The sequence below is a fragment of the Aspergillus bombycis genome (assembly GCF_001792695.1).
Source record: "Aspergillus bombycis strain NRRL26010 chromosome Unknown contig00164, whole genome shotgun sequence".
Classification (NCBI taxonomy): domain Eukaryota; kingdom Fungi; phylum Ascomycota; class Eurotiomycetes; order Eurotiales; family Aspergillaceae; genus Aspergillus; species Aspergillus bombycis.
Window position 1 is genome coordinate 22,173 of NW_019170166.1, and position 24,339 is coordinate 46,511.

The following is a 24,339-nucleotide window of genomic DNA, read 5'->3' on the forward strand; positions in this document are numbered from 1 at the left end:
GTGCGGTCACGTGTTGTAGGGATTATATAAGTTGGCATTCCTGTCGTTAGTTGTATTGTTTTTTGCCGGTAATAAACAAACACAACAACGGTCGCAGTCATAATTGAACGAGAAACAATATACGATACGAGGGACAGTAATAGTCATGTATGTACCGTACATTCGTTAGGGGAGTGTATGTTTGTATGTATGTATGTATGTATCTATGTATCTATGTATCTATGTACAGTACACGCCAGACTCCCAGAATCGATCGATGTACTAAAGTATTATTTTCCTCAAATACAACTTTTATCCTTCAGTCTCATCTCTCGCTCATGCCGCCATAAAGCTCCAAATCGACTTTCCATCCATAATAGAGGGGCCACGCCCAACGTGATCCCCGCAAGCAACAGAAAGGTGTAATCGGCAGTCAGCACGTCCAGCATGGGTTGCATTGCCGCCACTCCAGCAGCTCCCACCAAGCATCTCATCAGGTTATTTACTGCTGTTGCACTGGCGCTTGCCCCAGGGTAAAGATCGATGACCAATGCGCTGTTGATGGTAAATATCCCCGTTGAACACAGAGCAATAAAGTACTGCAGAATGATGGGAACCGCTATATGTGTTCGAAGCGAGACGCCGTAGACAGCAGTTGTCACGAGGAATAGTCCAACAATCCACCAAGTGTAACGCATTCGGGCAACTTCAATAGGAAAATCCGGGTGAGATTTCAAGTTGACCCGCGTACCAGACGGGTAGCCATGTTGCTCGCAGTATTCGCGTTCCGTCACTTTGTGGTTATAGTCCAAGAGATAGCCGACCAAATACGACCCCGATATACATCCAAACCCTAGCAGATGACAATCAGCGAACATAGTCTCGCCGTGGCGATGTGACGGTGGACCTTACCATTCCCCAGGAATGTCAAGCCAACCTCTAACGAGGTCAAATGATAGACATTCTGGAAAATATCTGTAGTGCTGGAAGTCACCATACTCCAAACCGCGTAAACGATGCTTCCAAAGAGAAGGGTAACGAAGATGTCCTTTTCTACCAGGAATGTAAGAGGAGCAAATATAGCACGCCATGTCAATTTAGGCTTCTTCTGGCCCGGGTCGGCTCCAGTAATGGCCCCCTTCTGTCCGATAAACACATATAGAAAAGGCTTATGGATGCCTCTCAGCCTAACTGTACCGTTACCAGCGATATGTCTCAGCGTCTCAGGTAGGTATATAAGAATAGACAAAAGGCTCACAGCTGCGCATATCGTGAGAAACCAAAAGATTGAGCGAAAACCTAAGTACTGAGTCAAGATGCCACCAATAACCGGGCCAATCCCTTGCCCAAGCATACGAACTTCAATGTGTCAGCTTATATCCAAATGGTGGCTACCAAGTGCCCAGCAAGAACAAAGAATGGGGTCTAGTCAATTTCTTACCTCCTCCAAATATACCCACAAGGCTTCCCCTTTCCGCTGAAGTGGTGATATCACCAATGACACCGGCACCTAAGGAGCAAACCTGTGAGCAAATCAAACCTGGCTTGGGGCTATTAATGGAAACAAACTTACCAATGGAAATTGTAGCCGCACTACCAGCAGCCTGTAGGGCACGAAAAGCCATGAGTTCTCCATAATTGGTGGACACAGCAAGGGCAATGCTGGCGATCATGTACACAATGAACGTCCCAATAAAGACCGGACGTCTCCCTGTGGCATCTGAAATCGAACCCCAAAATGTGGGTGTTATCCCTTGCACGATCATGTATATTGTGACCGTCAAGGTGGCGAGGGACATGCTAACATTTAGGCTCTGCATAAAGCTTGGTTAATATACTACCCTCGAAAGGTTTCCCAATGTATTTTTTATTTTTGTCGTACTTACTCTTGACACCTCGCCCAGAGCTGGGAAATAAATGTTCGACGATAAGGGGGAGAAAATGGCAGCCATTGAAACGATGCATACCATTTGCAACTTCTTACGACGAGAGAAAATATGATGTGGCTTGGATTGGGCAACTTGGTCTTCAAGCTGCGAGGTCCCTAGAGAGTCGGATGGCTGCCTCTCATCTTCAACAGAAGAAACAATAGGAGCCTTGTCGGTATCTGACCTTGCTGTAGCCATGGTTACAGCGGCGGAGAAAGTATAGTTTCTGAAATCAAATTTCCCGATGATATTTCACTTAGCTATAAATACTTTAAGCGGAAAATGTCCACGGATAGGCTAGGTATCAAACTTGCGAGCACCAAACTAGTTCCGAGTTGAGGATTATATACTTCTAATACCAAAGCGTATATCGATTACCCAAGGGAGCAAGGAAAAGTTACATGATCCACAATATATGCAATCTCGCTCGCTCTCTTCCCAAATAGAATAATGCATGTGGAGTAGCAAAGAAAGATCGTCATTCCATGGGACTAAGGCCTGGCTTGATAAGACCTTGAGAAGCACCACTCTGCTGTGTATTGGCAGCAGAGAGGTGGCGTTGAATTGCATAGGGAGGACCTTCTGGCAGCTAATGCAGCAGAGGGTCACCAAACTATGAGGGATGATCTACTGGTCATTATTCCTCGGCCGACAAATTCCAGATAGAAACATGTATACTTGATTTTAGCCCTGTGGGTCCACAGATCGCTAGCGAGCGTATTCAATCTTGGCCTGCTCCATGTGAGCCTAATGATGTAGTAGTATACGTAGCAATAACCGGCGGGACGCGTCAGACATCGAGGTGCATAGCATCCCGTGCATATGCAAGACTCTAGACGGAAAGCATTCAGAATGCAATGTGAATCTAATAGTCCTCTTGTAAGCAAGCATGGAGGATACAACCCCCCGGGGGGCCGGGGGGGGAAAGGTCCATTATCTGAGTTTACCATGAACGAGCATCAGTGGCACAAAGCTATACTTACCAAGCTTGACCTTCAATTCTAACATGAAACCCGAGTCGAGAACTGCCCTGATAAGGCCACAAAAGCTCCACCCTCCCGAAAGTCTGAGGCGTAATCGTCACGTAACGTATAGTAGCTTTGTCGATTTGCCTCTGTGCTTGATGATCATCTACTAGTATCATGTTTTCCCTCCATGAAACACAGCCGTTCGAGAATCGACAGAATAGGAACGCCCCACCCCCTAGTTCTTGGGCAACTATGACCGAGGGAGACCTTGCACTCGTAAGAGTCCATTCGTACTCGTGTGACATACATTATCTTTGCTATTATTCTTTCAACCTCATCTCTTTGCGCCAGGGGTAGGCCGGTCAAGGACCTACCACGATGAAGGTCGAAAATAGTGAGTGAGTGAGTACGTACCCACAACAACTCAAACAGACCGATAGGAGAAGAATGCTGATGGCGAAAAGCTCTGATCGAGTAGGGGATTCACTGTGGCTGGATGACTCGGAGCTAGTAGTTCAGGTCAAACCTGGCTAGCGTCAAATCGTCCCTGAGTGATCTACGTCCATGCTGCAGGGGTTTATTGTCTTTTTGCTTTGTTACTCCGTCTGATTGCCGGCCTCCCTGGTGAACTCCGTAGATCTCCGTCTGCTCGCAATAATCCTACATATTCCGGTGGTCTTGGCATCATTTGAGCTCGCGACGATCGCCCAAACTTCGGCTGGCGGAAACTCCAGCCACTGTAGATATTTTTGAGGGGAATCACAGCCGATCCAGGATAGGGGCCGAATGCGATCCATTCCCGGCTCTTACCACCATGGGACAAATGTATGCGAGCTGTAAGCTGAAAATTCATGTCCAAATCCGCTTTCCACGATGATCTTCGAAGCTAGCATCTTTGCCAAGTGAGGTGGTTAATCTATTCTATCTTTGGGGGGAGAGGAGCCTGCATGGTGCAATCCAATGACATGGACATCGCACAAGAATGGTGTTCAGGGCTTGACATTATTGGTGCCGGCATTGCGTATTTCAGACCATTGTAGAGCACTAGTTTTGTTTCCTCACATTCTACGGCATGCAACATTGACAGGAGTGTAAAGCAAGAGCCAAAACAAACGAGAAAATTTACATGAGGAAACTAATTACTCCCTAGCATCTCTAAACAAAGGAGAACATGAAACAGGAAAAGTACAGGAGTGGTCAGGAGAAGATCATCTAGCAGATTTAGAATATACGTTTCAGCAGTGACGCTCACGAATGATGAGATGCCACACGCTGGGGTTCAATCACACATCCCACGCTCACTTATTTAAACCAGATCCCTCTTCACAAACTCGTTGAGCAGTGCCTTACCAAGGGAGGCGGGGCTCTTCTCAACAATGACACCGGCAGCTTCAAGAGCGGCGATCTTCGAATCAGCACCGCCCTTGCCGCCGCTAACGATGGCACCAGCGTGACCCATGCGACGGCCTGGGGGAGCGCTGATACCGGCAATAAATCCAACTGCAGGCTTGTTGTACTTGTTGTTTGCCCTGAGGAACTCGGCAGCATCCTCCTCAGCGCTACCACCGATCTCACCGATCATGATGATACCATCGGTCTCCTCGTCCTCGAGGAAGATCTTCAAGCAGTCAATGAAGTTGGTGCCAGAGAAAGGATCACCACCGATACCAACGACGAGCGATTGGCCAAGTCCAGCCTGAGTGGTCTGGTTGACAGCCTCGTAGGTCAGGGTGCCGGAACGGGAAACAATACCGACACGGCCACGCTTGTGGATGAATCCAGGCATGATACCAATCTTGCATTGGCCCTATACTGCCGTAAATATCTGCCACGGTGTATTTATAATGTCAAAATGTTGGGTGGTTGAAACTTACGGGAGCAATGATACCGGGGCAGTTGGGTCCGACTAGACGAGTCTTGTTCTGCGTCTTCAGGATGTCGGTGATACGAACCATATCTAGTTGAATACCAGTCAGACTCTGGGATTCCAGATGGTTCGCACGATATAGGCAAACTTACCATGCTGGGGAATTCCTTCAGTAATACTAGAAGAAAAAAAAATATCAGCGGTTGATCACTTTATGCAGGCCACGATCATCTTACCAAACAGCCAAAGGAACCTCAGCTTCAATTGCCTCCTCAATACCCTTAGCAGCAAGGGGAGGGCTGCGATCAATTAGTAACATGTTTCTAGATCTTCAGACTGAAGGGTACAGTCATACGGGACGAAAATAGCCGAAGCAGTAGCTCCGGTCTCCTTGACGGCGTCGCGCACATTTGCGAAGACAGGTCTGTCAAGGTGTGTCGAGCCGGCCTTCTTGGGGTTGGTACCGCCTACAACTTTGGTGCCTGAGCGCTGTAAGCTACATTGTCCATTCTATCGCAAATATCGATCTGCTAGGTTATGTGAAGGGGGAAAATACCGTAGGCAATGGCTTGCTCGGCGTGGAAACTGCGGGAGGACAGAAATGCAACGTCAGCATCATATATGAAACCACACCTTGTCTGAAGTATACATACGTTCCCTGCTTGCCAGTGAAGCCCTGAAAGAGAACCTTGGTATCCGCATTTATGCGAAGGTTGTTGATGGTCTCAGCATAGGCCGGGGCATTTGCATATCCCCGTTGCTGCACAGTGGCAGCATTCCGAAGGGCAGAGGCAGTGCTACGGCGGAAGGCCTGCATGGCGTAAATGTGTAGTAGAAGCGGTAAAAAGAAGGAGAGGAGAGGGTATTGCACCAGAAGAGGTGTGAAAGCTGACGTGGAGGAGAAGGAAAATGATTGGTATAGCGGTAGGAAACGCGCCGGGACGGTTTGGATTTCAACTTTCGGGACAAAGCTTTAAGCGGACCCGAATTGTCGCGGGCGGTCGGTTCAGTCTCCTCGGCCTTTTTTTTTTTCTCACTGATTGATATTCGGCCCCTCCAAACCATCTTAGACCGATCAGTATCTGGGGTAGCATTCATTGGGTTTTCCTTTTTATATATATATATATGACCATCTGATTTTATTCTATTTAATTTTCCTTTTTTTTGCCCTAGTACTTGCCTGACAGATCCTTTCTTGATTCTATTCCTTGCCATCTACTGGTGGTAAATTTTTCAAAATGGCGACGGCCACGATGACTATGCCGCCACCCTCCAAATCCAAGACGAACGCAAAGCTTCCTCCAGAGAATGAACGGTACATGCGAGCTTGCTCTGATATCGCCAACGTCCTTATTCGAGAATATGAAGCTGAAACGGATCCCAAAAAGCCAAAGAAAGATCTTAATCTGAACAGACTGCGCAACCAAATCGCGAAAAAGCATTGTTTAGCCCATCTGCCACCTTTGACAGCTATTATTGCTGCTGTCCCGGAACATTACAAAAAATATATCCTTCCCAAATTAATTGCTAAGCCGATTAGTATGACCCTAGTCCGTCAACTACAGCTGGGCTTTTTCTAATTGCCACCTAGGAACGTCTTCGGGTATCGCCGTTGTCGCTGTGATGAGCAAACCCCATCGTTGTCCTCATATTGCATACACCGGTAATATATGCGTCTACTGCCCTGGTGGCCCCGACTCCGATTTCGAGTACTCAACCCAGTCCTATACCGGGTATGAGCCCACGTCGATGCGTGCTATCCGAGCACGTTATGACCCTTTCGAACAAGCCAGAGGACGTGTGGACCAGATTAAGTCTCTCGGTCACAGTGTCGACAAGGTTGAATATATTATCATGGGTGGGACCTTCATGTCTCTACCGGAAGATTATCGCGAATCGTTCATCGCCCAGCTCCACAATGCGTTGAGTGGATATCAGACAGACAACGTCGACGAAGCCGTCCAGGCCGGTGAGATGAGCAATGTGAAATGCGTTGGTATTACAATTGAGACCCGACCCGACTACTGCTTGGATACACATCTGAGCAGCATGCTTCGGTATGGATGTACACGATTGGAGATTGGCGTACAAAGTCTGTACGAGGATGTTGCAAGGGACACAAATCGAGGCCACACTGTTGCTGCAGTTGCAGAAACCTTCAAGCTTGCGAAGGATGCCGGTTTTAAGGTGGTCAGCCATATGATGCCCGACTTGCCGAACGTTGGGATGGAGCGTGACCTATTTCAGTTCCAAGAATACTTCGAGAACCCTGCTTTTCGAACCGATGGCCTTAAAATTTACCCAACTTTAGTGATCCGAGGCACTGGTCTCTATGAATTATGGAGGACTGGTCGCTATAAGAACTATACTCCCAACGCATTGGTTGATCTTGTGGCTCGTATTCTTGCCCTGGTCCCTCCTTGGACCCGTATCTACCGTGTCCAACGAGATATCCCGATGCCGCTGGTTACTTCAGGCGTAGAGAATGGCAACCTGCGTGAACTTGCTTTAGCCAGGATGAAGGACTTCGGCACCACGTGTCGGGACGTCCGTACCCGTGAGGTAGGCATTAATGAAGTCAAGAACAAGATCCGTCCATCTCAGGTCGAACTTATTCGACGCGACTACGCAGCCAATGGAGGCTGGGAGACCTTCCTTGCTTACGAGGATCCCAAGCAAGACATTCTAATTGGTTTGTTGCGGTTGCGAAAGTGCAGCCCTACACACACTTTCCGCCCTGAATTTACTGGCCAACAAACTAGTATCGTCCGTGAGCTCCACGTGTATGGCTCTGCCGTGCCATTGCATGGGCGTGATCCACGCAAGTTCCAGCACCGTGGTTTTGGTACTTTGTTAATGGAGGAAGCGGAACGCATCGCCCGGGAGGAACACGGAAGCCAGAAAATCAGTGTCATCTCTGGTGTTGGTGTGCGCAGTTATTACGCGCGTCTAGGCTACACCTTGGATGGCCCTTATATGTCCAAGATGTTGGACCCGATTGAGGATGAAGAGCTATAGTGATTGTGCCCTAGTTAGCATCGGCTGATATGATTATGATGATGGATGAGCAATATTCAATGAAAATTTTGCTGATTGGGAGGGGTTATGGCATTGGCGTTCTGAGGGGCGGGTCTTTCTGCATTCTAGGTGTTATTCATAATCTGCCCGTATCTGAAGTTTGGAAGGGATACGTACTTGTACATAAACTAAAATTGAAGTGCATGCACACCTGTGATGCCGACTGGTTTTAAATCTTAGACCCTAGTTGGTACTAAATTGTCCAAATAGTATGCTAAGGCTAGTGATATAGTATCATGTCAGCCATATGCACAACAGAATAGTGAGCAAAGCTAATTCTATAATAACCGACATTTATATACACCACAAGCACAAGGGGACACCCCATCAATAAAGCACTTAGAACTGCAAATAAAAAGCTAAACTAAAACAACAGATAGCAAGACGGTGAGTGAGCCCATGATACATAATATACACAAGTACCTAGAATCAGGGCACATCAGGTCATCATCCGCTTGGCAAATGCTGCAGCATACGCTACACTGCATGTATGGTTTATCACATCCCGCTCCAGACCACTTCGTGGTATCATTTGGGCGACGCAGTCATATAGAGGTAGGGCCAAAGAATCAAATGTTGTGGTTGATTTCATCATCGAAAAGAAGGGTATAACAATAGTGACAACTTAGTTAAGCGATATGGCGCCTCCCCTGCGGTTTCGCACGTGAAGGTAGGCCTGGAAAGAACAGAAAACGAAAAATGCCTATGGAGCGTAACTGTCAGCAATGTGATGTTCTAGTTACCGTATCCAGATAGGGCGAATCGTACAGCGTATACAAAAACGGCTGAGAAGATCGAAGCAGCGACCGCACCGCCATCCTCAGGCTCACCCTCTGAGCCGGTAAATCCGTGGTGCTCCCTCTATGAGTATCTTAATTAGGTACCACTCCTAGTATACCACACGCAGGACAGGCAACAGTGTTGGCCATTATCAAGCGAAAAGATCCGGCAGCAAACGAACCTTGTATAACGATCCGAGAACCGAGAGGATGACAATGGCGAAAAGGGAGATGATCGCGCTATATTGTAAAGATATTTGGTCAGTTTGTAGTAAGCACAGAATTATCTTGGCAAAGACATACCAGGACCACGCATTCAACACCGACACGACAGGCTTCATATCGAAGACGAAGTGATGCGATAAATGACTGATTGGTACAATGTCTCGGCGATCCGACTAGGTTCAGTTTCGATGGTATCACAAAAGTGACACTCGGGAAATGTCAATAAGCACAACACAAGCAAAAAGAGGAGGCGTGAGAGGCTTTGGTTGTGTCTAAATATGCAGCTGACAAGGAGGGCGGCTATCATAGATGATGTTCACCAGGCGGAAGGAAAGCTCCGATTGAATGCTAACGCCTAAACCGCTTTTGGCAACAATGTCTGGACCCGCGCCTGTATCAAGTTATCAACCCCCGATGCAAGCGTTTGTATTTGACTTTACAAATAATTATGTTCCACCCATATCTTAATTGAAATAAAGGGAGGTAAAGCATTAGTTGTCGGTTTTCTCTAGCCCTATCCTATGACTTTATGTTTAGACTAACGTTTAAAAGAAACGCTCGGGGTTTGGAAGAGAGAGAAATATATCTATGTAAACCGGGCTAGCTACACCTGCACATTTCTAAGCCACCACTCATCTAGTGAGTCTTATTCCATTGAATACATTCGTCGAATGTCACACCAGAACCACCAAAGATATCCAACGCGCTGCCGATAGTTAAGTCCACTTTTCCTCGACTACTTGAGTGAACCTTCTCAAGATCTTCTAGGCTCCGTGCACCGCCAGCATACGTAACCGGTATCGAGCACCACTCGGAGAGCTTAGACACTAACTCTTCGTCTATACCTTGTTGTAGTCCCTCCACATCTGCAGCGTGGATAAGAAATTCCGAGCAGTAAGGCTCCAGTAGCGAGATGGATTCTTTATCTTGGTCAGTACAGGAGATGTTTTACTTTCCCTATAGCATAGGCCGCCTAGGAACGCCCTGATACAAAAACGAAAAATAGATAAAAAAAACTTGCCTTGATTGATTTCCATTTCTGTTATGGTTTGCCACCTGTTCATAGCCACGAACCATGTGTTGTCTTTCCTTCGGCAGCTCAGATCTAGAACCAGTTTTGATCTGTCACCTCCAAGAGCGAAAAGAACCGATTCCAACCTTTCAAGAGAGAATTTACCCTCTGGAAAGAGGAATGATGTGATTATAACCTATGCAAGGGCAATTAGTACCTGGTGGTAGCTTATAAGGACGGAAGAACGAACGAACGAACGAACGAACGAAGGGGGGAAGGGGGGAAACAAAAAGATAGCCAGGCAATTTTTGATATAATGTAAGAACGATAGGATCATAATTGACTTGACCTAAATATACAATCAAGTAGATACAGACGACATTCAGCAAAGTAATAGAACTCACCTTCTCGGCACCCTGGTCTATCCAGTACTGAGCATTCTTATCGGTGATTCCACCGGCGACCTGCAAGCCACTCGGCCATGTGCTAAGTGCTTCTTCTGCTGCTGCATCATTGCCTGAACCAAGCATCACAACATGGCCTCCACGTAAGCCGTGTCTTTGGTACAGTTCTGCGTAATGACTAGCTGGAAGTTTAGAAACATAGTTCGTCTTTAAATCCGCAGGGACATTGCTCAATGTCCCTCCAACAATTTGCTTGACTTGACCCGAGTGGAGATCGATACAAGGTCGGAATTTGGTCATCTTGTCTGTTCCAATGGGTCTCTAAACCTGATGCTGTGTTGTAGTCGATATATCATGGTGGAAATCCCACGAGGGGTTAGCTTATCTTATCACACGTGACTCGACAAAAAGGTAGCCATGTAAGGCTTCGAATTTCGGTCTCTCATAGCTTAACAACGCTTCGAAAAGCCGGGTATCGAAAGATGATTGGAAAACGAAAGAGAGATACACACGTTGTATCGAGATCCATAACATCCGAGGATGACGAAGCAACAATCACTACGGCGAATGATAGTTCTAGCCATGATATCTTCCGCAAATTTTTTGAAGCCCAATTTCAGCCATTAGAAGTACCTGAAACCCGCACTACATGTGCTCAGGGATCCGATGATGAGCATAGCACTGATGAATCTGAAGAATCTGAGCCCGAGTCTGAATGGAGTGGCGTCTCAGAGGACGGGCATGGCAATGTTGAGGTAGTCGAGCATCACGACTTGTCGGCGGCGGCTAAGGAACCAATGGATAAGAGAGCCCGCAAAGCCTTCATGGTATGTCTACACGATATATATTTGTCCTCCAGAAATTGGCTAATTCTATGGCAATACCCAGACCGCGAAGCCGCCGTCATTCTCTGTTAAACCGGCAGCTATTAGGAGCTCCCCAAACAAAGACGAGGACGATGGAGATGACACCGCAAATCTGAAGAATGACCTTGCATTACAACGACTATTGAAAGAATCCCATCTTCTCGAGTCATCGTCGGATCTTGCGCCGACCGGTAAAAATCGACTAAAAGCTCTTGACTTGCGAATGCAATCGCTCGGTGCCAAGGCATCATTGTACCATCAGAATATGCCGTCATCGCACCGAAGAGGAATCAAGGCTAAAGCTGAGAAGAAGGATGATAAACGTCGACGTGAAGCTAGAGAAAACGGAATCATTCTCGAGAAACCCGTGCCTAAAGCAAAACCCAGCACCGGAAAACGGGAACGTGGCGTCGGGGGACCCTCTATCGGAAAGTTTGCAGGAGGTACTCTGAACTTGAGCAAACGAGATCTATCTTCCATTCAAGGCCCACGACGGTCCGGTAAAGGCAAGACCAGAGGACGCCGTTAATGCGCAGCAAGCAGTACTGATAGGCAATTCCAATAAGGAATTACCTGCTACACCGGAGCATTCTCGGAACTTCTTCGTTGAAATAGCATCATCGCATTAGTCTCTTGTTCATGACAGATTGTCTGTCGTTGTTGCCTGGATTAGGGGCCTTGGTATCGCCTTTATCTTCACATGGGCAACGATGACATTCTTACTGTCAATCCCCCGCTCGTCCTGTGCTCGCCACTGCATTTATCCATCCTTCGCGAATCCTTTTCATCCACTATTGGCGATGATGAACCCAACTAAGGATTTAGAATGTACCCGGTCCTTTGTGCTGTGTTTGAGCTGCAACACGACAAATAGACAGACGGCACCCGGCAAACTATCCACCTGTAAGGAGTTCGTCCTGAGACTTTCGTCTTGAGCATTGGGACTTGAGAAGTTTATTCTCTGGCTATTCTAGGGCGCTTTTCAAAGCACGTCCCAACTCCGCAGTCCTAGATATGGTGAAACCTCCGAGGAAAACTGAGTTTTAGGAATGGGGCCCCTAAAAATTCCGAGACAATCCTCCGTTTTTCTAGACTGATTCTGGATATGGTACTCCGTAGCTCCCCCATGGGAGCCCAAGACTTTTATTCCTTACTCAATGAGCACAGAATACACAGTAAAGATAAGTAGGTATATATATATGACCATAGAGGACAACTGTGCTCTCACTGGACCCGAATCGAGAGACATTGGTAGTGCGCCTTTCTTTTCCCTTCTTTTTAGTTGTGCCAATAGGAGGTACCAACGTCGCAATGTTGGGATAATCTTCGTGGTAGAGCTTACAGTTTTCGGATCAAGCGGTCCATTCCAAAACTCGTCTATTGGTCGACTACTACTCAATCCTTTCCATAGAGTTTTTGGTACGGGGTAGAGGAAGCGTTATAATTGAGTTTATAGTCTCTGCAGTTGCACCAATCGAGGTCGTAAGAGTTCCACTCCGAGCTTGCAGTCCCTTTCCACCGGTTACCTTAGGCCGATAGATCATAGGGTACCTGCATGGCTCCAGATGTTTTCTCCAGTCCTATTAATACATTAATCACCATGGGTGGAATAGCCCGGTGATTGTGCTTAATATCAGAGAAAGATTAGTATTACCCCAATCCAGTCCTCATATTGCTCCATACCTGGAACTCGAGCATAGGGTCGTGCCCACTGCCAGGCGAGATAGCAAATCACGAGTTGACCGGGGATTTTCTATAGTACCATGCACTAGTTGTTTCAGATTCCTGCACGCAGCCCTTCCAAGCAAAGCAAAGAACCCAGGCATATGACACACTCATCACGAGTCCAGGTCTGTTGACCAACACTCTTTATCTGCACCCGGAAGGTAGACTAGCACGCAGTTGCACATCGTGCTCTCGTATCACTTTCGTATCATGGATACGGGTCATGGACTTGAAACCGTGGTCATAGTAGTAATGGCAACACTAAAGCTGATAGTATCCCAAAGTGCCATCTAGAGTGCATATAGAAAAACAAAGAATGCGTAATCACCGCTTCTAGTGCTTAACCAGCCTCTTGGCAACCTTTCTCATCCGCCAATGCTACTCTGTCCTGGTTAGTCCACATCTGTACTTTGTTCTCCTAGACTCTTTACGAAGAAGCTAGGACCGATTTATCTGGTGGCACTAGGGGAGAACTTCGGAAAATGTCTTTGGTCACCCGCTCTAGTAGCGCCAAGATGTGCTAAGTCTACCGGAGACCAAATGCTCCAATCGCTCACTTGGACAGTTCCCTGTTTATGAGTTGCTCCATATGGGATAAGTTGAAATCCAGGAGCCTCGAATTTTGGTTCAAACTGTGGGGAGGGAGGCACAGGAAACGGAAAGGATAAGAAGAATAAAATAAAAAAAAGGCAAAAAAGAAGGAAAAAAAGGAAAAAGAAAAAGCCCCAAACCTATACAACAACACCCACTAATCTCTTGTTGCACTAAATCTGCCTAAGGTAGGATGCAACTATTGAGACGGTGGCATCATGATATCAAAAATCGAACTTGTGATATTAATAGTACCCAAGACTTACACAATGGCCTCGTAAACATGAACAGTTGAACATCCAGAGAAATTTTTCTAGATCGTTTCACCATGGCCGATCAAGCAAGAGCCCGTCGTACCGAGCGGGCCAAAGACCAGGTTCCATATTCTCTCAATGATCATCGCATCTACTACTCCGCAGTGGGAAATAAGAAGGAAAAGAATTTTTCTTAGACAAAAATAAAAGGAAAACAGAGAAAATTTCTTCTCACTTTTCCTGAACTAGTGGCTTTGGGGGATGAGACAACCGTAATCCTTTTCGCGCATTGCAGTATATCTCTGTCGCGCAAAGAAACCCTAAGCTGTTTGTAGTCTAGTCCAGGCACAATTACCTATTTCAGTTGCCAAAGTGGGGGAATCCGAAAGGAGTTAAGGTACCATTGGCACTGCACTAATCCTATTGCTTCCGTTAGCCACAAAATGTGCACTTGTGGATGGGGAAAGGCCCCAACAAAGCTGTTCTAGTCTTCTAGATACTGGGTCCTGTACCTACTTAGCTTCCAGGAGTACAGAGTGTTCTTTAGCAATTAATGATATCATCAGATCTGTCTTGTTGATACTCCGTCGGAGATTCGGATATCTCGCTAACCCAACAACCAGCCTCCGGCATTTAGGTAATCGAATGGTTGCAAGGAAGTAGTTTCCCGCATCTTCGGTTGAAAATAAATTACTTCGGATCTTTATTCATGGCTGGTTTGTCGGTTCAAAGTAGTAGTCTTTGTTCCTTCCCTTATGGTTACACATGCATGCGCAGGTCTATGTAAATACATACTTCGTTCGCCGAGTCACTCTGTGTGAACATATGCATTCATACCACAGGATAAGCTGGGGCGCATTCGGCCGAAATAGTGGAGTATGTACTCGTAGATTGACTGGGACACAGCAATCGGGTCAATTATTTTTGACTATTTTCGTGTGGTTTATAAGCAGCGATATTTAACAATGTATAGAGGATAAGACCATCAGCGGGGCCCAAGCTACCCGCTTAGAGACCATCCCAGACATGATCAATAATTCAGGAGAAACGCATTTATAGAACGCTGTAAAATGGAAAATTATGATCCTGCAGGGCTTATCGACCAGTGATCGTCGCTGGAAGCTTGCTATTCTCCCAAGAATTGGGTCGTGCAGATCACTCCTGGTGTCTAACGTCGATGACCGTTTTGAATGAATATGAACGAACATGTACTATAGCCTTATAGTTCGCAAAGCGCATGGGTCACTTAATATAACGCATTGTACGGAGTGTCGGGTTCCCCATTTTAATATAAAAATTCTCCTAGCGTACCTGTCCACATCTTTATATCCCGTAGACCTATACCCTATACTAGACAGGGCAATTAACAGCCAAGACTCTACTTTACATGAAGATGACACAGTCGGCGTTGGAATGTGATCAATACCGATTATGTTATGTGGTATGCCGATAATAAGACACCCGACAAGGCCTTTTATAGATAAACAACCTAAAGCAAACGACAGGGAGTAAGTGTGCGGTAGCCTGGAGTTACCTCAGATGTAATGATGAAGCATATGTCCAAGACCCTGGAGTCCGAACCTAGTTTAGCTCAGGATTTTATCAGCTGCGCTAATATTTAAGGTCAACGGTGAGATAGGAGAATTAATCTATGTATATTAGAAGGATTCAATAGAATATAGTATGGAGTGCAACTAGAAAAGGCTATCTGAGTTGCAGTCTCGACTCCTCTGCCAACTAGGCTCCTTTCTATTGACATGGCCTGGTGGCAAAGGTAATAGTAATCGTCATTATATGAAAGTGATCGGTCAACATGGCTAGTTAATCAGACTTATCACAAGTTACCTAAAACCCGAGTAAAGCCAACGAGGCTGTATAAGGCCGACATTTAGCGTGATGTCCATTGTTCAGTACTGCCCGCATGTAATAAGCGGCTAGTAAAAACTGATTCAACACCAGGGGAGTAAACATCAGCAGATCGTGGCAGCTTAACTCTACCCTTGTTATTATTAACAAGAAAGGCATTGCTGCCCCATACACTCTATAGTCGCTAACCTATGGTCTATGCAGAATCGAAGGGAGAAGGGGGGGTGAAGAAAACGCAAATAAAATTAAATAATCAAATAATAAACATAAACATAAAAAATCATGAAAAAGGGAAAGAAAGCTTCGACGCCCTATGTTTTGATCATATCACGTCTATTTTTAGCACTCATTCAACTAGATGAGTCGGGGATGCTCTTCTACCTGTTCCCACAAATATCCCTGCATTACCTTCAGGATTCCCCTATTCAATCCCCATACAAAATATCATGTCTATAGACGAAAAGCCGCTTCACTTCGGCTGTGAGATCATCTTGGAAGCGCTAACCACGGTCAGCGAGACAAGTAATATCAATCCTAGTCGGGCAGGAAGGAATTGCCGGTTTCTTCACGGAAAACTCTTGCCTGGAAATTACTACCTACGCTTGGAAAGCGCATACATACACATCCAACATACACCGCACCGGGAAGTGGGCTACAGCCATAGGAGCCACTGGAGGGGGTGAACCTCCAGATTACTGGTTCCCATTGGCTCGCGGTAAGCGCTCACATGGAATCTGAAACAAGGGACAAATGCTTCACAATTCCCTCCCGCGCCAGTTTTATCTATTCGTGCAGGCTTGGCATTGTTTTGGGGGTTCCACTAACAGTGGCATCCATGGTTGGAGTCTTATCGCTTCCACTGCGTGACGAAAACTCCTCTCGGCTGATTAGTCTAGGGAAATTTGGAGGGTTGGGAATATCTACGCTGTACTAATAGGAGGAGAAGCTCACGATGCATCCTGTGTAATTAACATGACTTGTCCATTTTAAGCGCTGTGATGATCATCTCTTTGATGTGCAGGATTCGGGATAATATTTAGATTCAAGTAACGAAAAAATAAGCCAATAAGGTCTAAAAAGTTAGTACTCTTGGTTAATACATGGCAGATACAAAAATTCTCTATAGAGGTTGAATGGTACCTCTCTTGGATGCTAATTACTAACTCATATATATACTGTCTGTTGAGTGGTGGAAAGGGCAATGAGTTATTCTTTTCCCCTTCTCTGCCCGTTTTTTTTGGTATTTTTTTTCACGGTTTATTTTATTTTATTCATTATTGCCCCCATCGGCGCCTAAAATGATCGTATTTACAATGTACGTAGTGCACGCTTTACCTACTCTTTCCAACCATGGATGGGAATCATAAGGTCTGAGGAATATCGGAACTACCGGCCAGGTACCCTCCCGATATCATTGTCTTCTTAGTCCCACTCCGTGCTGTGTCGATTTTGTCATTTTAGCCACATGTTCGGCATACGTACAAAGGGGCGGCTGTCTTAGAAGAAGACTAATACAATCTGGCTACGGAGCCATTCCCTCTCCTTTGTACATAAGTACGTATGTACATTCATTAAGGATCGAGATTAATAGGTGACGACTATACTGCAGAGGGGGTGATGGCCAGGGCGTCGACAATAGTGGTATACTCGAAGTTTCCATTGTTAATCCGGCGCAGAACACAAACTCCCCTTCCTAACCTTGAGAGGAAGAGGGACGGATCCGGCAAGAAAAAAACGGGTTGATGACCCAGTTGGGTGGCCCCCCCCAGCAGGGCGACAGGAATTGGAATCTTAGGAACTCGACGGAAGCCCCACTCGCCATACACGGCCAGATACGTAGTGGTACGGGACGGTTTAAATACTTTGCTATTTTACCTTGCCTTCCGTCATTGTTTGTCAGCCGCCGGGTTGTGCTTCGTTTGGATTGGCGCAATGAACCGTGGGTACGGTAACTAACGTGTATCGTATCATGTATGGGATGGCGCTCAGCCTACCTCTAGTACTACTAGTAGTACTTACCTTAGGAGGCGGTCCCTGGCGCCAGTCTCCGCTTCGCCAACAGAAGCCCTACTTTTTCGTCGTGCGTCCTTCCCGCAGCCCAACCACAGGCCAAAGGCTAGAGAAGAAAGAGACTCGGTTTAGCCGTCGTACTACTAAGTACCTTAATTAAGTTGAAGTAGTGAGAGGAGAACGACGGAGCCAGAAAAAGGGCCCTCCAACTGGGAAACCTCATCCGGTCTCGGTCGGCGCTCCCTGAATTCCTCTTCCAAGTTCTTAACCCCTCAACACTAGTTGATTTTTTACTATTATTATTTTGATTGATTGACATAGTTACCTACCTTTACTATTTTATTACCCTAGTGTTATTATTACCATCTAACCGCTGTAAAAGAGCAACACCTCCGGCACTCATCCTCCGCCTTCTCTTATTCTTCCCCCCCTCCCTTCTCATCGCGACTGACCTCTTTCTTTATTTTTTTTTCTCTTTCTTTTCATCACCCTTCGTTTCGTTCCACTTTCGCCGTGCGAGTTATTCAAAGAGACTTGGATCCGGGCTGGCCCACTTCAACTCTCTCTTGCCCTCTTTTCGCCTTCTCTCTTCCTTCATTGAGTTGACAAGCCTTGCAACGTCAGCGCCCACCCACCTTTTCTAAGAGGCCGGCTCCTCTTGTGTTTGGATAGCTTCAGTGTTTCCATGATCGGTCGTTGATTCCATATCCTAAACTTATTACCTTTTTTTTGTTTCTTGTTTCCTTTACTCAATTTTTATCACTTTCTTTTCCTAGCCCATATCGCTCTTTAGTTTAGAGCTTGTGGTTTGCCACTTTCTGAGACAGTCGTGCCTGTGCGTAGGTTTCCATCCCAGTTTCTGATTGCTGCTTCAAAGGCGAGCCACAGAGTTGTTATTTCATCCAACTTGTCAATGCCGCTTATCTTTGATTCAGATATTCTTCTAGCACTTGATTAATAAGATATACAGGCATTCTCTGAGCAAGATGTATCCGCAACATGGTGCTCCGATGGCACCCCCTCAGAAACCGGAAACATTCATGCTTTCAAACGAGGCGCAGCAAAGCCTTCCCCATGACGCGCAAGTCGCGCTACAGCAAGTTGACAATTGTAAGTCGGGTATACCTCAATGGAGGCGGCCGCCTCGACCAATCTCGTCACTTAACATCAATCAATATCATTTTCTAGGCTAATATGATTCTCGATATAGTGAAGTACTTCCTCCTTTCTGCGCCAGTGGACTGGCAACCAGATCAACTCATTAGGCGGTTCCTACTTCCTACTGGCGACTACATATCTTGTGTTCTGTGGTTCGTTTGATCACATGTTAACTCTGGTTCAGAGTAAGGATAATTGGGCTGATTTGATATCAGGAACAATCTTTTCCACATCTCCGGTACCGATATAGTTCGGTGTCTCGCCTTTAGATTTCAAGCCTTCGGGCGTCCCGTCAAGAATTCGAAGAAGTTCGAAGAGGGTATCTTTTCCGATCTGCGTAATCTCAAGGCTGGAACAGACGCGACACTAGAAGAACCGAAAAGTCCATTCCTTGATTTTCTCTATAAGAACAATTGCATTCGAACACAGAAAAAGCAAAAAGTTTTTTACTGGTATAGCGTTCCACACGATCGCCTGTTCCTCGATGCTTTGGAACGTGATTTGAAGCGGGAGAAAATGGGACAAGAGGCGACTACCGTCGCGGTCAGCGAGCCTGCTTTGTCTTTCGAGTTTGATTCATCTCAATCGTTGTATGAACAGCTCACAAAGGCACAACAAGCAAACTCATCATCGTTTACTGCACACGCAAGTACGACATATGGCCAACCCGCTTCCCCAGTGGTTCGGACCGTTGACGCTATGCCTCCTCCCCAGATGGCTCCCCAGATGGCCCCCCCGACGATATCACTCCTCCCGGACGAATCTGGCAGTCCAGCGATTTACAACCCGATCCCTATGCCCAATACCCTGGCGCAGAACGTTGTTAAGCGCGAGTTCGATTATGGGTCAATCCAGTATGATCGCAATGGAATGCCCATTGCTCGCGTGCATCAGCGCCATGCCTCCATGCCAACTTTCGTCGAGTATTCGCCGGCGCCATCGTTCGTTTCGTCCCAATACGAAGACTACAGCAACCGGGGATTGTCCTTTGAACCTGTTACGCCTCCACAGCACAGTGTTCCGCTTGGCACTGAACCTGCATATATTGCTAATGAAGATACCGGCCTCTATACTGCTATCCCTGAGATCTCTGCTGCTGCATTCAACCCAATGTTGCAGCTTCCGCCATCAAATCTCGCAAGCGCCCATTTCCCCACTCCTGCAAGAACATTTCATTCAAATGTGTACTCTGTTCTAGAGGGCTCTCCAACGTACAAGCAACGGCGACGTCGATCCTCGATACCACCGGGCGTTAACAACCCGATCGCTACTCCCACTTATTCTCAAGCGCCCGGACCCTCTCAATCAGTTGCGTATGCTGCTCATAAGCCAAGTGATCTACGGCGCTCCGTTTCCAGTTCGGTGGCCCCCGTCGCTGAGGTCGAAGAGCCACGTCATGACTCGTCCCGCCGTGTCATGAATGGTTATCCGACAGGCGCCCTTCCGCAAAAGAATTTGTTACACGAGATGTCTCGCAATGGGACACCACTTTCAAGTCTCGAAGAAAATCCTGAGCAGAGCGCCATGCCACTTGCGAATCCTCCTGATGAGTTGACAGCACTTCCTAATGGCGATGTCCTGGAGACAGGTGTGCAGCACAGTGCGATGAACAAGGCGGAGCGGTTTGTTCCTGGCCCTGTTCGCCGCGCTCGAAGCGCTACAATGATGGAACTTGGCCCTTATCCCCAGAAGTCACATTCATGCCCTATCCCGTCATGTGGGCGACTCTTCAAGAGATTAGAACATCTGAAGCGGTAAGTTACAACTATCCGGTGTCTTCACTAACTTCACCTATCTATTTGGTGGCGTTGTGACTGTATTTGGAAGTACCCACTGACAATTGACATAGGCATGTGAGAACCCACACTCAAGAAAGACCCTACCCTTGTCCGTACTGTAATAAAGCCTTTTCACGCTCTGACAATCTCGCACAGTGAGTTGACTAACAATGCATTGTAACTAACGAATACACTGACCATCCGCGTAGACACCGTCGGATCCATGAGGCTCAACAGGATGGCCAACAACCACTTCATGCGCAAGATGAGGACCTGGATAATGAGGACAACGAACTCGGTTCGCAGGATGAGGGATCGTCCCCTTCCGAGTCTATTCCAAGTACCGTGGTGAATGTATCCACCGTCACGTCAATGCCTTCTACCATGACCCTACCTTCTGCCATGCCTACCATGATGGCACCTCATATGGTTGCTCCGCAACTTCTACAACAGCAAATGTAGAAGGCGCGAAGGAAAGTACGACCCCAGTGGTACTTTTCCCGATTCTCGTGAAATTAATAATGACTCCGATTTTGCCGACCATGATCCCTACGGTGGATTTTAATGGTCCGGGGTCGGATATTTTACATGCTTTAGAATATTTGTTTATACCATTTGTTGCATCATTTAATCCAGCCATTGGAGTCTCCAATTGTGACTTGGCTGCTGGACTACTACATCACGTTATTGAGACATGTTGAGGGGGTGTCCTAATCTCTGCTCTCCAGCCTACCGCCAGGGTCTGAGGATTTCAGTGCAGGTTTGCCGATTTTCTGGTCTACTGTCCGGAATGCGTTGGATTTTGGTGTGTGTACATGCGTTACCGGTCGTCACCTACGCTGCGGTTCTACCATAATCAGTCTTGAATTTTTTTTTTCCTGGTTGTTTTTATTTGGTTCTCACGCGCTATGTTGATATCGGATGGACTTCTGTATCATTTTTCTTTCCTCTATATGGGGATTCTGTATGGCAGGAATCACGAGGGAAAGCACGATGCGGGATGGAATAAAAGCGGCGTATAGCTTTTGAGGAGCAAATATATTGCGGAATATTATGGGATTTTCATTATGCCCTGTTTATGATGAAATATTGAAGCTTCGGAAGTTCTAAAGACCACTCCAGATCATAAATAACCCTTCCCAAATTACGGTAAATTAAATACAGTGAGTGTCCTTCTGACAAGCGCCGTAACCCATGGTTCGTCATTTGGATCTCGATTCCAGGCGTTCCATGTGTTGTGCTACGTCATGTGATTGCCCTGCTGACGTCGATTGAACCAGCCTCTCCAAGAGGATAATATCCTGCATTAACATCGTCTTGGAAGCGTGTTTCCATCGGATTTGTGTATCCGTTCTTCTCCTTTTCTTTGCTTTCTTCCCTCGAAGCTAATCCCGGCCAGCCACTATCAAGTAGTCTACTTTCTCTATCTGCAAACGATCGTCCTTGATGATACCATTTCTTATTGATTGGTCCACATAAGAGTCCGGGTACCTCGACTCTAGCTATTAACTAGGGTCTAGACACACCTAACGCTTCTTTAAGCTACACTTCGCCCTGCATATATTCTTCTCATAGTGACGTTGGAAGTACGAAGAAAAGAAGAACAAGTTATTTGCTCCACCTACCGTTACCTTCTATTATCTATTTAATTTTTACAGCCCTTCCCATATATCACATCCCCTCCGCTCTGGGCTAGAAAATCGCAGGTTATACGTTCTCCGTGGTAGCCGAGGTTGACTTCTAAACCAGAAATAGTTTTTGGTCTTATTCGCCCTAATGGCGGATACAGATGAACGAGTGGCGGACGAGATGTCCCCCTTAGTGGGACCAGACAACGATAACGACGTCGACTTAATAACAGCGCAAGAAATGCAGAATGGCGTTGGAGCCGAGGCTCCTGAACATTTATCAGACACGAAGAGTAGCTGGTATCTCTTCTTACTAACGTTGAGTATTGGTGGGTAAGTTATCTGCCCTACTTTATGACACAATGAAATCACAGGTATCTTTAGACGGCAATACTGATCAAGGAAAACATAGACTCCAGATTGTCTGGTCAGTTGAACTATCGAATGGGTCGGTAAGCAAATCTAACCCGACACCCATGTGGGAATACACGTTAACCTTGTTTATGATGTACGTGCCTATGTAGCCTTTCCTTTTGTCTCTGGGAATGAGCAAAGCCCTGCTCGCTTTCGTCTGGATTGCTGGCCCTCTCACAGGAACGCTTGTGCAGCCATATATTGGCATCTGCAGCGACAACTGTCGCTCGTCATGGGGCAAAAGGAAGCCCTTCATGGTAGTTGGCGGCTTGGCCACTGTTGTGGCTCTGCTTGCTCTTGCGTGGGTGAGAGAGCTCATAGGAGGTTTCCTCGGTATATTTGGCGTCGACCAGGCGTCTACGGGAACTAGGACGGCGATCATAGTCTTTGCAACTATCTTGATGTACTGTCTAGATTTCGCTATAAACACTGGTAGGAATGATTGTCTCGTTCCTTTGGCTTAATCATACTAAACGGGCACAGTTCAAGCAGGCATTCGGTGTTTTATCGTTGATAACGCGCCGGCGCACCAACAGGAATCAGCGAACGCGTGGGCTAGCCGGCTCACTGGCGTGGGCAATATTCTAGGATACATTTTTGGATATATTGATTTGCCCCGCTATCTCCCATTATTGGGAAATACGCAGTTCAAAGTGTTATGCGCACTAGCATCGCTGTCACTTGTTATCACGCTATTAATCAGCTGTCTATATATTCAGGAAAGAGATCCGCGGCTCGAATCGTCAGTTTCTACCGGAAATCCAGGCGTTGTAGCCTTCTTCCGACAAGTTTTCAAGTCGATCCAGTACCTACCGCCCCAGATTGCCAAAGTCTGTGAAGTCCAACTGGCTGCATGGGTTGGGTGGTTTCCTTTCCTCTTCTACGCTACAACGTACATCGGGCAGCTTTATGTTAACCCAATCTTTGATGAACACCCGAACCTTCCTGACAATGAAATAGACGAGGCCTGGGAGAAAGCTACTAGGATCGGAACGTTTGCCCTTCTTGTATATGCAATCATTTCGTTTGTTACTAACATAACGTTGCCTATTTTCGTTGTCCCTACTTACAGGTCTGTTGTCTCATCTGAGGAAATCAACCCTCCTTCAGATGAGAGAAGGCCATTTCTAGGAACAAGGAGAATGTCATGCTCAAGCCTACCAGTTGGTACTGCATCAGAGCCGCCTCCGACTCTTCCGGATAAGCAGAATATCGAAGCCACAGACGGATCAACGTGGCTGTCAAAACTGCAGATCCCAGGGTTTACACTCCGCCGAGCTTGGCTCTTGTCTCACGTACTCTTTGCGCTCTGCATGTTTAGCACCTTTTTCATCTATAGTCATCAAGCGGCGACAGTGGTTATTGGAATAGTCGGTATCTCCTGGGCTTTGACGCTCTGGGCACCTTTCGCGCTCATATCCGCAGAGGTCGCACGGATTGATGCCGAACGTCGGGTTCGGCAACATCGATCAGAGATTGCAGCACAGTATTCCACTGACAACTCTACTCAGCCAAATTCTGCCATAAGCGTTGGTGATCTAGAGGATGGGCCCAGGAAGCCAACGGATGAGGAAGAAAATCTAGCCCAGGCGGGAATCATTCTCGGGCTCCATAATGTGGCGGTCTCCTCGCCGCAGATCCTGTCCAGCTTGATATGCAGTGCTATTTTTAAGATGTTTCAGAAACCTAGAGGTGAACCTTGGGATGATAGTGTTGGGTGGGTGTTGAGGTTCGGAGGTTGCGCTGCAGTGCTTGCAGCATGGCTGACTAGCCGGCTTGCCGAGGGACATCGGTTGAAGTGAAAGATCT

General features: G+C 46.7%; 8 protein-coding genes across 8 annotated transcripts; 4 read left to right on the forward strand and 4 right to left on the reverse strand.

The window, feature by feature from the left end:
- Positions 1–278: 278 nt before the first annotated feature.
- On the reverse strand, positions 279–2,105 carry ABOM_011194 (florfenicol exporter; the record flags this gene model as incomplete). The annotated part of the gene is made up of 5 exons (XM_022538322.1): positions 279–832; positions 892–1,338; positions 1,421–1,489; positions 1,553–1,793; positions 1,866–2,105. The coding sequence occupies 5 exons, from the start codon at positions 2,103–2,105 to the stop codon at positions 279–281; spliced, it is 1,551 nt and encodes a 516-aa protein (XP_022383730.1).
- A 2,076-nt stretch (positions 2,106–4,181) lies between these two features.
- Positions 4,182–5,559, reverse strand: ABOM_011195 (succinate--CoA ligase (GDP-forming) subunit alpha; the record flags this gene model as incomplete). Its single annotated transcript, XM_022538323.1, has 7 exons — positions 4,182–4,682; positions 4,750–4,832; positions 4,895–4,920; positions 4,979–5,041; positions 5,098–5,224; positions 5,299–5,327; positions 5,396–5,559. The coding sequence occupies 7 exons, from the start codon at positions 5,557–5,559 to the stop codon at positions 4,182–4,184; spliced, it is 993 nt and encodes a 330-aa protein (XP_022383729.1).
- A 421-nt stretch (positions 5,560–5,980) lies between these two features.
- On the forward strand, positions 5,981–7,760 carry ABOM_011196 (Elongator subunit ELP3; the record flags this gene model as incomplete). The annotated part of the gene is made up of 2 exons (XM_022538324.1): positions 5,981–6,281; positions 6,334–7,760. 2 exons carry the CDS (start codon positions 5,981–5,983, stop codon positions 7,758–7,760), a joined length of 1,728 nt encoding a protein of 575 aa, XP_022383728.1.
- Positions 7,761–8,445: 685 nt separating this feature from the next.
- Positions 8,446–8,940, reverse strand: ABOM_011197 (uncharacterized protein; the record flags this gene model as incomplete). The annotated part of the gene is made up of 4 exons (XM_022538325.1): positions 8,446–8,523; positions 8,589–8,681; positions 8,782–8,839; positions 8,903–8,940. The coding sequence occupies 4 exons, from the start codon at positions 8,938–8,940 to the stop codon at positions 8,446–8,448; spliced, it is 267 nt and encodes an 88-aa protein (XP_022383727.1).
- Positions 8,941–9,460: 520 nt separating this feature from the next.
- On the reverse strand, positions 9,461–10,540 carry ABOM_011198 (1-(5-phosphoribosyl)-5- ((5-phosphoribosylamino)methylideneamino)imidazole-4-carboxamide isomerase HIS6; the record flags this gene model as incomplete). The annotated part of the gene is made up of 3 exons (XM_022538326.1): positions 9,461–9,744; positions 9,954–10,032; positions 10,241–10,540. 3 exons carry the CDS (start codon positions 10,538–10,540, stop codon positions 9,461–9,463), a joined length of 663 nt encoding a protein of 220 aa, XP_022383737.1.
- A 182-nt stretch (positions 10,541–10,722) lies between these two features.
- Positions 10,723–11,635, forward strand: ABOM_011199 (uncharacterized protein; the record flags this gene model as incomplete). Its single annotated transcript, XM_022538327.1, has 2 exons — positions 10,723–11,067; positions 11,129–11,635. 2 exons carry the CDS (start codon positions 10,723–10,725, stop codon positions 11,633–11,635), a joined length of 852 nt encoding a protein of 283 aa, XP_022383731.1.
- Positions 11,636–18,538: 6,903 nt separating this feature from the next.
- steA (sexual development transcription factor SteA) lies at positions 18,539–20,950 on the forward strand (the record flags this gene model as incomplete). The annotated part of the gene is made up of 5 exons (XM_022538328.1): positions 18,539–18,662; positions 18,763–18,862; positions 18,926–20,464; positions 20,560–20,643; positions 20,698–20,950. 5 exons carry the CDS (start codon positions 18,539–18,541, stop codon positions 20,948–20,950), a joined length of 2,100 nt encoding a protein of 699 aa, XP_022383735.1.
- Positions 20,951–22,264: 1,314 nt separating this feature from the next.
- Positions 22,265–24,332, forward strand: ABOM_011201 (putative sucrose transporter; the record flags this gene model as incomplete). The annotated part of the gene is made up of 5 exons (XM_022538329.1): positions 22,265–22,449; positions 22,529–22,568; positions 22,641–22,962; positions 23,014–23,524; positions 23,603–24,332. The coding sequence occupies 5 exons, from the start codon at positions 22,265–22,267 to the stop codon at positions 24,330–24,332; spliced, it is 1,788 nt and encodes a 595-aa protein (XP_022383734.1).
- Positions 24,333–24,339: the final 7 nt, after the last annotated feature.